Below are 14,424 nucleotides of genomic sequence, written 5' to 3' on the forward strand. Positions count from 1 at the left end.
CAAAATCTTGTTCAGAGAAAGGAAAATGGAAAAACCAGAGGACATAATTTGAGGTTGAGGGGTGGTAGACTCAAGAGCAATGTAAGGACATTCTTCTTTACGGAGAGGGTGGTGAATGCCTGGAATGCGCTCCTAAGGGAGGTGGTAGAGAAAAAAAACAGTGACAAGAGTTCAAAAAAGCCTGGGATGAACACAGAGGATCTAGAATCATAAAATGATAGTAAATATTGAACAAAGGCCAGTACTGGGCAAACTTGCACGGTCTGTGTCCTTATATGGCCGTTTCGTTGAGGATGGGCTGGGGAGGGCTTCGAAGGCAGGGGTATCGGACAGAGCTTTGGGTTCTTGCCCAGAAATAGCAAATAAGAAGAAAATTTTAAATTGAATCAGTAATTTAAAGAGTGGGTAAGGTTGGGCAGTCTGGATGGACCATTCTGCACAAGGGGTGTTGCCAAGTATTAAGTCAAGTTGTGTGAAGACTTGTGCAACCAAGATTTTTGGTTTCTTAACTACATTTTGAGTATTTCTATAATTGTTTTTCACAATGACAACGTGGAGTATGTTGTGTAAAATCTTTGAAATAAACTTCTACTTTAAGGTCCTTTTAACAAAGCTGTGGTAGTGATTCTTGCATGGCAAATGCAATGTAGCCCATTCAATTCCTATGGGCTGGCATCACATTTGCCATGCCAGGGCTCGCTACCGCTACTTTATCAAAGGGGCCCTAAATGTATAAAATTTTGAATTGTATTCTTTACATGGCAGAATGTTAAAAATGTACAAGATATGAAAACTTATGCAAGGGCACCATACCATAAAGAAATAAATTCTAAAACAACTGCATAGAACAAGGTAAGGCACATATGGCTTTTTATTTTCTGTCATTCTGCATGTACACAGACGTATTTAAAAAAAAAAAAATCCAGTCCTTATGACTGTTAATTCTTAAGCACAGTGAACTCTACCCTCACCCAGATTCCTTGCATGATTCATTCTAATCATTCAGACCTCAATTCAGCCAAATTCAAGACTTGGGAAAAGGTTTTGGCACAAAAAGTGATGAGTTTTGCAAACAAAAATAGTTACATCATGCATTTAAAAAATGCAAATCAAGCTCTATGTATCTCAGAAAGGCTGTATAAATCTTCTTTATGGGATTTTAGCCCAGCTGCTCAAAACCTCATATATTAGCTGATTAGAGTGTATAAGACTTAACCTACTTTTTCAGAAAAGCAAAGCTGTTCTCCTGAAATAAAGAAAATCTGGAATTTACTCCTCCCCCATCCCCTTTTACAAAATTGTGTAAGAGGTTTCTAGCGCCGGCCAATACACTGAATGCTTTGCACTGCTCTGACAGTCATAGAGTTCCTATGAGTGTCGGAGCAGCGTACAGCATTCAGCGTATCGGCCAGCACTAAAAACCTCTTGCGCGGTTTTGTTAAAAAAAAAAGGGGGGGGTAGTGAATTAAGGGACCCTTTTACAAAGCCATACTAAAATGTGACCTGAGGTATGATTAGTGCCTGCATTTTCCATTTGTGCAATAATGGCCTTGTGCTAATCTTTCTATTAGTATGTGAGCACTTAATGACATCTGTTTTGTAAACATGAAGAGGGGCATAATCAAAAAATACTTCTAAGTTCGTTTTGGGCCTAGAATGCTAGTCGCCCAAAGTCAGTAGCGGCAAAATGTCCATTCTCAAAAAGTACGTCCAAAATAATTTTTTTAAATCGTCTATCTATACAGCCAGGCGTTTGATCATCCAGACCACCACTATGCCTGTCTTTATACCACATTCTCGACCAAAAATTTGTCCAAGTCAGAAACATCCAGAACAAGACCTTATGGACATGGGAGGGGCCAGCATTGTAATGGACTGGCCACCCAGACATGGCAACAGAGTAGTGGGGCATCTTAGAGGGCACTGCTGTGAACTTCACAAAAAGGGTGCCACATAAACTTCTCACCATAACCCCCTTGCAGGTCATGGTGAGACCTCCAAAACCAACTCTACCCACCTGTCTACAACTCCAATAGCCCTTATGGCTGCAGGTGCCACCTATATGGCAGTGCAGTAGGGTTTGTGGGGGTTTGGGTAGACTCACATTTTCCAACATGAATACAGTGGTTAAAGTGGCTTCTGGGCCTGGGTCCTCCTCTTTATGGTTCACTAGTCCATCACCCGGGCTATTTAAGAGACCTGTGTGCAGCTCTACTAGGCTTTTCTATCCAGGTGCTGATGTTCTGGAGGCAGGTATGTATGTTTTTATTCCAATTTTTATGGCAGTGCGTGGAGGGGGGTGTCAGTGATCACTGGGGGGAGTGTGGGGGGGTCTGTACTTTGTGTCTACAGTGGTTATCTGGTCACTTTGGATACATTCTGGGCACTTAGACCTGATTTTAAATTGCCTAAGTTCCATCCAAGCAGCCTTGTATAAATAAGCCTTGTATATATAAGTTCCATCCAAGCAGCCTTGTAAAACTTTCCATGCAACTTGATGAAGTACGACTAAGTCTAGGTCGGCTCATGTCCCGCCCAAATCCCGCCCTCACCACTCCTCCTAAAATGCCCCTTTCAGCTCTGGGTGTACAGCAGCAGTAAAAAGGCCTAAGCTGCTTTTAGATATGTCTAAAACCCGTTTCAATTATCAGCATTTGGACGACCTGTCTTTTTGATCATCCAAGTGACGATTTCCATTTCGATTATGTGTTAACCAAGCGTTACTCGATTAGTACACAGGGATGTAGCTCCGCTGATTATCTAATCTAATTAGAGATTTATGGGTCGCGCTATGCTTACATAGACTTACAACAATGGAATATGGAGAATTGAAAGGTGTGGTACAAGGACGCTTAGATATGCAATGCAGCATAAGGACGCTCTAGAGAAGCCTTTGGGTTAAGTTAAAAAAATTGGGGAGGAACATGTGCAGGAGAGCTAGTGTGGTTAGAAGAAGCAAGTCATGAGGTTAACAGAGTACTTGATTCCATGGTGGTAATAGGATGAAGAGTGGTACCATGCATCTATTTCTCTGAGAGTCTGTTGTGTTTTGAGTCTTGTTTGGTGTTGATGGATGTTGGATTTAGTTGCTGGTAGAGTAGAAGAGAAGGGTCTTTAGTTTCTTGTGAAACTTGGTGTACTTAAATTCAGCTCTGCTGGCTGTTGGGAGGTCATTTCAAGCTTTCACCCCAGAGAATGTGAACATAGAGTGGAATATACATTTATACTTGAGGTTCTTGTTGTGGGGAGGTTTAACTGTATCCTGTTGAGATTTCTGGGTGAGGCGGACTATGCTGAGGATAATAGGTGAATTAGGGGTGCAGCTGAGTTTCCATTGAGTGGCATAATGCAGGATGCTTTGAATTTTATTCGAGATGAGAAGGGTAGCCAGTGAAGTTGTTTGAGGTAGTTAGAAATAGAGTCATAGTGCTCAGCATGCCTACTCTTCGCCCCCCCCCAAAAAAAAAACCCCACAAATATTTTTTAGCACATGGGAAGCGCACAAAGATGTCACAACCAGGCATCTCACAGTAGTGGATTTTAACCTGTGGTAAGCACACATTAGTACTTACCACAGCTTAGTAAAAGGACCCCTAAATGCACTGAGAAGCCTCTGATGTTTATAAACATGAAGAACAATCAGTTTAAACTTCTTGACTCCACTTCCATCATGAGACTGTCTCTTAAGAACATAAGGTGCTTAAGAACATACCAGGTCAGACCAAGAATCTAGCCCAGTATCTTTTTTCAAACAGTGGCCAGTCCAGATGAAACTAATTTGCAGGTTCCTAAAAAATAGCATAGCTGGTTTTAAGAAAGGTTTGGACAAGTTCCTGGAGGAAAAGTCCATAGTCTGTTATTGAGAAAGACATGAGGAAGCTTGCCCTGGATCAGTAGCATGGAATATTGCTACTCCTTGGGTTTTGGCCAGTTACTAGTGACCTGGATTGGCCACTGTGAGAATGAGTTACTGGGCTTGATGGACCATTGGTCTGACCCAGGAAGGCTATTCTTATTTTCTTACTTAATCCTAAGGATAAGCAGCAACTTTCTCCAGTCCAAACCTCTTTTAAACCCAGTTACATTAATTGCTTTTAGGTTCAAACAACAACAAATACAACATCAAAGCTTGTAGAACAATAATGATGCATCAAAATATAATAATAAGATAAACAAATTGATGCAGTCAATATCACATATTGTACTAACTGCTTTTACTAAATGCTCCCTAGAAAGCCTGGATCACTCAGGACATTCCTGTTCCAACCAAGAAGCAACTTGATGCAAGCAGACCAGACATTTGATTTGGTCTGATCTATTTTTATATTGCCTTGCACCACAAAGTATTGAAGCAAGTAAGGAGAAGAAAAAATAACATGAAACAGTATTGATAAGAAGTGCCAGTGCCTAGTATCGTCTGGAGACCGAGAAGATCCTCAAGTATTAAGAAATGCAATCAGAGACCAAGGAAATGCAGCAGAAAGATAAAGAAATATTTTTCTTCATATTGGGTGCTACAGGCTTCATTAAAAACAGTTTCCAAACATATTACATCTTATGAACTTCAGAAGAAAACTCTTTGGCATAATGCAAGTATTTTAGTAAGCATTAGTGGTAAAATCTGAGAGTTGGTTAGGAGTGTAACTGTTTATTATCATAGTTTATTCCAATGACCTGCTGATGCAAGACCAGACAATTATCAGCCAAGTGTCGTCAGAGAAGCAGAGCTTCAACTCACCAAGAGCAATTTGGCTCCACCTGGGAACCAAGGAACAGCCAGGACCATCACCCGAGACGTGATCTTCCGGCATTGGGAAGGAGCCTGACACGAGGACGTCATGGACCATTGTCCATCTTAGAGACTGAAAGACTTTCTCTCTTTTTCTCTTTTTGTGTTGTGTTCGTCTGTGTTGTAAGTCTGTCGTTGCAGCTCCTGCAAGATGACCAGAGAGAGATCTTCTACATTGGAGAAGACAAGCTACAAGTCATCAAGTCAAGCTTCAATGATTAATGGACTTTAAGAACTGTGTGGTATTGTTATGTAATAGTATTAGTGGTATCTAGTAATACCAGATGGGGAGTGTTATGCCCCCATGTTATGTGACCATTTGCTCAGTTAATGTTTGTTTAAATGTATAGTAGTTATGGGTGCTCTGTGGACTCAACTTCCCAGAGAGCTTTGCTTCCAGTAGTCTGGGCTGCTTCCCGCCTCCTTCTTCAGTCCGAGGAGAGCAGTGGCCATATTTGCTAAGCACATGCTCGAGTGAGAGCCTGAGAGTGGTGTTCTCCAACCAGGTTTTTCACCCCTTTAATTCTGACAATCAAATACAGCTTAGATTACTTCTAAGTCTGGAAAACAGTGTCATCTCAACAGTATGGACACTCCTAACGTAGACGTGATATGTTAGTGGATTGAGAAGGAATGTACAGGCTTGAACTACATTGAACTATCATCTGACTGTAAGTTGTTTGCTTCGTTATTAAAGAACTGTTCAATTGATTCAGAGTCTGACTGGTGACATCAAGATTAAGGAATTAGGGGTTGGCTGAACAGGAAACTCTTACAGTGGCCAGTAACTTAGAGAAGTCCTTGCTTCAGTACAAAAACCTGAGGACTATACAGAGAGCTGTATCTGTATAGTAGAAGTTAGACAGCAACAAACCCATTTCTAAACAGCTCCATAGCAGAGGTCTTGCACATCCCTGAGGATCAACTCTCAAGAGTGCTGCCCTCAGAATAGACTTTTCCTCCTCCAGGACTTCTGAAAGTGGCAAAGGGGACCATGAGCTCTCAAACTCAATCTGTGGCCCCAAAGAGGTACACACACTTGAAGCTCCATGGGACGCCATCCTGGCCCCACAACAACAGAGGGACAAGGGCCCACTACCTGTTAAGCCACAAAGACACTCTGTAGAAAGGCCACAAAATCCCAAGGGGAAGGGGCTGCCAGAAGAAAAGCACTTCCACATTGCAGCAGGGTTGTTTCATCAAAATCACCCCTAGCCCCAGCACTCATCCATCACATAAGGATGTGGAACAGAGACATCATGCAACACAGCAACAGGCCCCGACCCTACCATAGCTTAAATTCCTACCAATTGTGAAACCTCCCATGCCATACGAACTGTGTGATCTGCCTTTGCCCTCCTACCCAGAGCAGTGAGTCAGAGACACTATTAGCAACTGTGGTGCCCCTACCACCAATACCTCCTTCAGACTATCTAATGACCACCTCGGTATTTGAGTTGCAGACCAGGCAGAAGAAGCCAGCTGCACTACTCTACCACTCGCTCCCACAGCCCCCTTAATGCTCAACTGTGGTCCAACAACTGTCCCATCTCTTACCTGGCACTTCAGTCTAGTGCTCCACTTCAGTAAGGCTCCAATTACTGCTATCTTGTACCTTTTTAAAAAAAATTTTAAACTCAATTCAACTTTTTAGAAACAGCCACAGCAAAGACAGAGCAGAAACAATCTCAGGCTCACTTTTAGGTGAGAACTCCAATTTGGACCAGCCATTTGCAAGCCAAGGACTGTGCTCCACTAGGTCACAAACTGCAAGCTAATGATTCAAGAACCTTGCCCTTCCTGAAGTAGCTTGACCAAGAAACCAGGTCTGTAGACTAATACTACAGGGGTTCAGGTTCAAGCTCAACAGAGAACCAGAGCTCAGCACTGGACTCCCAGGAACCACTCTTCAGTCTCTGCTGCACAATCCAGCATGTGCTACCACCTCCTGGAGACAATGAATACTGACAAGTTCCAGGGCTGCACCTATTCTTATAGTTTTGTCATCATTGAAGCCTCTGTGTACTCTATCCCCACTAATCTGCTGGTAGGAAGGCATGCATCTGGATTGGTTTAGCATGATAGCAAAGAACTAGCCATTTGAAAACTGCCCTCCCTCAATGCGGCTAAAAGTTGTGTTGTCACTATAGTTCAAGTCAGTGAAAAATGTTACTTTTAACCCCCATTTCAACCCCCTACTAGAGAATGACACGGGGAGCGATCCCCGCAGCGAACCGCTGCGTGGCTGCGGTTTGGCTGCGGGTTATGGTGACCTCATTAGCAAATCGCCGCAGACGCGGGGACAAATCCTTTCACCGCCCGCAAAAACGGTGAATAGATTTGTCCCCGCAGGCCAATGTCCCCCCTTCTAGGAACCGCTATTTACCTGTGTTTCACCGTGCTCCTCATTTGTCAGATCAACCCTTCCTGCCAATAGAACCCGCCCCCCCCCCCCGACGATCGCCCTCAGCCCTTCATGCCGACAGAACCAGCCCTCCCCAACGATCGCGGCAGGAGGGTACCCATCCCCTCCTGCCTACCCCAACAGCCCCCCCCGACGATCGCAGCAGGAGGATATCCAACCCCTCCTGCCAGCTCCCCAACAGCCCCCCTATGATCACTGGTCGGAGGGTGCCCAACCCCTCCTGCCGGCACCCCCAACGGCCCCCTATATCGCCAATAGGAGGGTGCCCAACCCCTCCTGCCGGACCCTCCCCCAACAAACCCCGCCATCCCGAAACACCACCCTTAGTCTTACTTTCCAAGTTGGACCGGACAGCTCCTCGCTCGTCTGGCCAGCAGGCCTGCCTCCGTCCAAATGAGGCGGGCCCGCCCCTCCCCTCCCCTGCCTAACCCACAGGATCCTAGGGCCTGATTGGCCCAAGCACCTAAGGCCCCTCCTATAGCGGGAGTGGCTTTAGGTGCCTAGACCAATCAGGCCCTAGGATCCTGTGGGTTGGGCAGGGTAGGGGCGGGCCCGCCTCATTTGGACGGAGGCAAGCCTGCTGGCCATACATGTGAGGAGCCGTCCGGTCCAACTTGGAAAGTAAGACTAAGGGGGTTCCGGGGTGGGAGGGTTCGTTGGGGGGGGTCCAGCAGGAGGGGTTGGGTACCCTCCTGCCGGCGATCTTAGGGGAGGCCATTGGGAGGACCGGCAGGAGGGGTTGGGTACCCTTCTGCTGCGATTGTCGGGAGGGCCGTTGGGGGGGTCTACAGGAGGGGTTGGGTGCCCTCCTGCTGTGATCGCTGGGGGGAGGGGAGACTTGCAGCCGTAGCCGCGGTCACTATGCTAATCACGGCAGGGAGATCTTTGCCGCGATTAGGTACAGCGGCCGCGTCTACTTACCATGTAGGCTAACATTGTAAGCATTTAAAGTACATGTCGTGTTTGTTTTTGCATTGCTAGCCCCAGGGGTGGTGGAAGATTAGTGATTGAAAAACTGTATGAAAAATAACTATTTTAAATTTAGTGATCAAAATGTGTCAGTTTTGAGAATTTATATTAATTAATTTTTTCTCTGCGTGTTTTGTTTTTGTATAGTTATTAACTAATATTTAACTAAGTTTTAAAGTTTTAAAGAATGTTTCCTTTATACGTAAATAAAGAAAAGTATATAAAATCGTACCCATTTGAGGCTTTTATGTATGCAGCGGTGACGGTGACGGGGCGGTGAATGGGGTTGCAGTGGCGGTGACGGGGCGGTGAATGGGGTGGCAGTGGCGGTGACGGGGCGGTGAAGGGAATGGCGGTGACGGGGCGGTGCAGAGGATGGTGAGACGGGGACGGGGCGGTGACGGGGACCAATTTTTTCACCGTGTCATTCTCTACCCCCTACCCTCATAAATGAACAAACAATGAGAAGAGACTATAATGTAATGAACAAAGCTAATATATGATATGTGAGTGGTTTGATAGCCATGTAGATTCTCCCAGTTGGTTGTGTTGCTGTGGTGTCATTAATTAGTCTGGAAGAAGCTGACTCTGACAGTCACATCTGGTTGTCCATGAAGGAATTCTTGCATTCCAGCTCCCTACCACAAATATAGTTATTGATCCAAAGCCTCTTGGAGGTCTATGTTTATTTAAGCATACTGCCTGTGCTGTAATAATGCATGTTCTCACAGTCTTCACACAGTGAAAAGATGTTCATATCTCATGGAGAAAAACAATCTGTGGCTAAATCGTTCATCTTTTTTTTCCCTTCTTGTACTGCAGAGGTATTAATTTCTGTCCAAGTCATTTTTCATATACTAAGGAAGTCTTTTACTAAAGTACAATAAAGTTACCCACAGTAACTGCAAAGCATCTGTGTTATCTGTTGGGTGTATTCTTGTCATCTGCCCATGCAGTTTTGCCTACTTCTTGTTCCCATCCAAACAACTTCTCCTTGACATAATCTCCCATCTGAGTAAAGTTAGTTCTTTTGAAGTCTAGAACCTTCACTTTCAAATTAGTCCTCTCTGCACCTGTCTTAATATTAAACTACACTATGAAGTGATCACTGGATGCCAGATGATCACCCACCATAACACCAAAAACACTTTCCCCGTTTGTAAGCACTAAGTCCAGTATGGCCCCCATTCTGCTTGGGTTCCACTACCAACTGCTGGAACAGTTCTCCCTGTAGAGAATTCAGGATCTCCCTACTTCTAGGAGACACTGAAATCAACATCTGGCATTTTAAAATTACCTATTAGTAGGGGGGGGGGGGAAAGAGTGTGGTGCCGTGGTTAAAGCTACAGCCTCAGCATCCTGGGTTTGTGGGTTTAAACCCACACTGCTCCTTGTGACCCTGGGCAAGTCACTTAATCCCTCCATTGCCCCAGATACATTAGATAGATTGTGAGCCCACCAGGACAGCCAGGGAAAAATGCTTGAGTACCTGAATAAATTCATATAAACCGTTCTGAGCTCCCTTGGGAGAACGGTACAGAAAATTGAATAAATAAATAAATACATACTTCCCCTTTTACAGCTCTATTTTGAATGTCTTCTAAATCAGTAGTTCCCAACCCTGACCTGGAGGACCACCAGGTCAGTCGGGTTTTTGAGACAGCCCTAATGAATATGCATGATAGAAATTTGCATATAATGGAGGTGACAGGCATTAAAATCTGCCCCATGTATATTCATTAGGGCTATCCCAAAAACCTGACTGGCCTGGTGGTCCTCCAGTACAGGGTTGGTAACAACTGTTCTAAATCTCTGTCCACTTCTGTCTTTGAAGGAGGTCTGTATAATCACACCAATGTAAATACATTTTCCATTCCCTTTCCAGTTTGACTCACAGTGCCTCTTCCTTACCATGTAGATCCTGTGTGGTTTTTAACATGAACTTAACATAAGATGTCACTTCTCCTTTTCTTCCTACCTGGTTCCTATACTACAGGGGCAAAGAGGGATTTTATTTTCTTCTCTCAGCAAGTTTTCTCTCTGTCAGCACTGCTGGGAGAAAACCCACTGCCCAAAGCTCTCTCCATCACTCTGCAGAATTTCTATCCTTTCCTTGTTAAGTGGGAAAAAGTATGTCTTTCCTGCTGACTGATTTTCCTTTTTATCCCCACAGTTTCATTCTCAGCACAGGAGGAGATGAAAGAAAAAAAACAACAAAAAAATAACCAGAAAACTGTCTTTGCCCTCTACATGTTTGAAACCAGAAAGCCTGCTATCCTCTGCTATTTACCTTCTACCAGGTTTGATATTCTTTTCTTCTTAACATTCAGCAAGCTACCCACAGATGTGATGCTTGATTTCTTTTCCCAGTTTACATGAAACTCTTCACTGTGCTGATGGGAGTCCCCACAGTTCCATGAAGAAAAAGGGGAGTTAACCCAGTCATTGCTGGCTTGTGCAGAATGAATAAATTTACCTTCCAGCACTCATGGGGAAATAGCTTTAAGGACCTGCAAGTAGACGCACACAAAGCTTCATTTGATCTTCAGCTCTATTTTCAGGGTTTGACTCCAACAAGCAAATGAAAACGAGTTCACCATTTTGTCCATTATAAACTCTGGGGGGGAGGGGGGGGACTTGCAGTTAGCGACACACTTCAAATATCTAAAGAAGGTTTTGTCACCCTTGCCCCTACTGATCAAGATTTGAGTTTCATTGTTTGAGCTTTTTCCAGCCTTATTTTCCTTCCTGCTTCCCTTTGTTTGTCTTGATAGTTTTGCTTATCTACCTTCATCCATGTTTGTTTGGCCCCGATGCTCTAAACCAGGGGTGTCAAACTCAATCACATAAGGAGGCAAAATCTGAAAAAAAGGCTAAGTCACGGGCCAAATATTTAATTAAAATACTTAGGGGTCCTTTTATTAAGATACGCTAACCGATTTAGTGCGCGCTAAATGTGCACCTTAATAAAAGTCCCCTAAGTGACTAAGGCTTAGTCTTAGCAGAAATATAGGGTTACAACGTTTCCAAACCCACACCGGCTCTGTGGTGTAAACAAAATAAATATTGTAATCACAAAACAGAAAATAAAATTATTTTTTCTACCTTCTGTTGGTCCCAGGCTCTGGTTGTCTTCTGATAACTTGCTTGCCAGGGTCTCCTGCCCATTTGTTGTTTTCTTCATTCTCTGTGCTAACCATCCAACTTCCATTTCTGTCCTCCCCTTCTGTTTCCCTTCCCTCCCTCGGAGGTCTGGCATCTTTCCTTTTTTTGTGTCCATATCCGCAGCTGCAGCAATGGACCCCATCATCCCCAGATCCATCATCTGTCCTTTTCTCAACTACCCTTTCATCCAGCATCTCTCCCTCCTTCCCCACCACCCCAGGGTCCACCATCTCTCCGTTTCTCTTCCCAACTACCCTCCTATCCAGTATCTCTATCCCCCCTCCACACCATCCCTTGTGTCCAACTTCTCTCCCTTTCTGTTCCTTCCCTCCCTCCCTCCATCCCATTGTCCACCATCTCTTTCCCTCTCCTCTGTTTTATTTCTTACCCACCCCACCCTCCACTCAGTCCAGCATATGCACATCTGGACCCTTCCTTCTCTCCCTCCAGGTACTTCTACACCAGGGCCCACCCCCATCCTGAAGGCCTGCATGTTTTCCCCCTTCTTCTTCCTGGTCTCACCTTCAAATTTGGCCCATTGTACCTACCCTCCCTCCATCCTGGCTTCCTGATCTCCTCTGGCCCGCATGCACAAACCGTTACCACTGCTGCTGCTGCTCTTCACTCACATCTGCCTTTGCCTGGTCTCCTCTTCAAAGCAGCCTGCTGAGGATCGCCGGCCAGCTGTAGCGAACCTCGCAGGCTGCTGTCGACCTCGGTAGCACGTTCCCACCCCTCTGACGTACAGGATCGCGTCAGAGGGAACGTGCTACTGATGTCAACAGCGACCTGTGAAGTTCGCTACAGCCAGCCAGCGATCCTCAGCAGGCTGCTTTGAAGAGGAGACCAGGCGAAGGCAGACTCGAGTGAAGAACAGCAGCAGCAGTGGGAGCGGTTCGTGTTGGCGGGCCAAATTTAGTATAAAGTTGAAAATGTCTGGTGGGCCAATTTTTAACACACCGCAGGCCAGATTTGGCCCGCAGGCCAGAGTTTGACATGTCTGCTCTAAACTTACCATGCCTTTAACATTCTTCACTAAACCAGTTCTAACTGGTTTAGCATACAAGCATTTTAGCTTCTGATGCACAAAATGGCTCTGCGCAATCTTTTCGGTGCCCCGTAGCAGCCTCCAAGAATAGTATGGAAATGAAGTACAATGAGCTCATTAATATTAAAATGAGCACTCTGAGCAATTCCCAGGCATTGCCAGGTGATGCACAATATGAGGTGCCGACCTGTAACGCTCAAAAATTATCAGAAGGTCTGGAGGTGCTGGTAACATTCAACCGTGTATGTTAAAGGCACGTCTCAGGTACCTGTGTTAAAGGCACATCTCAGGCGCGTGTGTTAAAGGTGTTTTTGTTAAAACTTTATACCGGCAGGACTGGGGTTGCCGATTATATGGTGTAAGTTCAAAAAAATACATTTGCATGGTTTGCTGGCAGTTCTCCACTCCCCCCAATGACACTTATGACGTGCACCTATGATGCGTTACAATAAGGCAGTGTCTCGCAAACATTTTTAGCCCCAGTACACTAAATGGAGCAAATGTTTTTCACGGCACATTATAATTGAAATTATAAAACTGCAAAACCAACTCAAAATTAAAGGGTCCTTTTACTAAGGAGCGCTAGTCGTTTTAGCATGCGCTAAACACTAACGTGTCCATAGAATATAATGGACGTGTTAGCGTTTAGCGCACACTGACAGCCTGTTTTACAAAACCACGCTAGCAGCAGCCGCGCGGCAACAGCCCCAAAGCCCTTTAAATCTCTATGAGCTTCGGGGCCGTTACCATGCGGCTTTGTAAAACAGGCCCTAAGATTTAGTGTGCGCTAAAACGGCTAGTGTGCCTTAGTAAAAGGGCCCCTAAATTTGAGAATTATTTATTTAAAGTTCTTTAAGCTATTTATGTATCTTTCCTTTTCTTAGATTTCCTTATACATCCAGGGTGGGTGGGTGGGGGGAGGGAAATGTATTTTGAAGATTTAAATTACTTAATTATAATATTGTAATCACATCATATGTCTTATTGTATTAATTGGGAGAAAATGATTGTTTTATGTATTACTTGTGTAGTTAATAGTGCGTTTTATGCAGTATTTTGTGTTTAATTGTATTGCACTGTCGAAGTTTGAAAATCAATAAAGATTTTTTAAAAAAGAGAGAGAGATAGGTGCCTATCTTTTTAGACGCCATTTACAGAATTTGCTCCTAAATGCACACTTGTCCCTAAAGGAACAACTACTGAAAAACTGGCATTAGCTTATTTAAATGATGCAGCTCCTTTTCCCCTTACTTTCTGGTCATTATACTGCCTAAAGCTAATCAGTGAAGAATTACAGTATTTTGATCTAGAGATCTCTATTTTCCAACTCTGCCTAAGGTCAGTTGTCTTTCATTTCAGCATTCCTGAACATATCACCATAAAAATTATATCGCAGTCTCATATTACATTAGTCAGTGCATCAGAGGAAGGATATGCAGACAAGCAGAGAGAGAAATGGGAGGGAATGCTGAAGACCCCACGCTGCTACTTGTGACTCAGTCCTCCATAGCCCCAGATACGTTAGCTAGATTGTGAGCCCACCGGGACAGATAGGGAAAATGCTTGAGTACCTGAGTGTAAAAAAACTGCTTAGATAACCTTGATAGGCGGTATATAAAAACCTAATAAAACTTGAAAAAGACGTCAGTGGCAACAGGAACATGAAGATAAGTAAGACAAGAAAATAAGAACAAAAATATTAAGAGAGAGCAACTGAAATGAAGCACTGAAAGAGCTAGGTGCACACAAAGAAAAAAAAAATTAGAAACTTTTTTGCCAAAATTCCAGAGAAGTTGATAAGGAATAGCCTAATGTTTAGAGCAGCAAGCTGAGAACCAGGAAAGCAAGGTTCAAATCTTGGACAAGTCACTTATCACTTCACTGCTTCAGGTACAAAGTTGGCTGGAAACAAGAAAAAAAACTTATCTAATGTCCATTAATGTAACTCACTCTAAAATTACTACCAAAAAAGGCATGATTAAAAAGTAACCTCAATAACCTAGGAACTGTACCAGGGCCTCCGTGTGC

At 44.1% G+C, this 14,424-nt stretch overlaps 1 protein-coding gene across 9 annotated transcripts in view; it reads right to left on the reverse strand.

Annotated features, from left to right (window-relative positions):
- The window catches only part of AFAP1 (actin filament associated protein 1), a 281,865-nt gene that overhangs the window by 245,494 nt on the left and 21,947 nt on the right, over nt 1–14,424 (reverse strand). For 3 of the 9 annotated variants that reach the window (XM_033949987.1, XM_033950016.1, XM_033950019.1), the window contains exon 2: nt 4,739–4,933. The exons of 5 other annotated variants lie outside the window; for them this stretch is intronic. In XM_033949987.1, the coding sequence (XP_033805878.1) occupies nt 4,739–4,847 (109 nt within the window). In that variant the 5' untranslated portion in view covers nt 4,848–4,933. Of the gene's footprint in view, nt 1–4,738; nt 4,934–14,424 lie in introns of those variants that run through there. One more of the 9 variants, XM_033949995.1, reaches the window with a different exon arrangement.

Source organism: Geotrypetes seraphini, chromosome 1 (assembly GCF_902459505.1).
Source record: "Geotrypetes seraphini chromosome 1, aGeoSer1.1, whole genome shotgun sequence".
NCBI classification, from domain to species: Eukaryota; Metazoa; Chordata; class Amphibia; order Gymnophiona; family Dermophiidae; genus Geotrypetes; species Geotrypetes seraphini.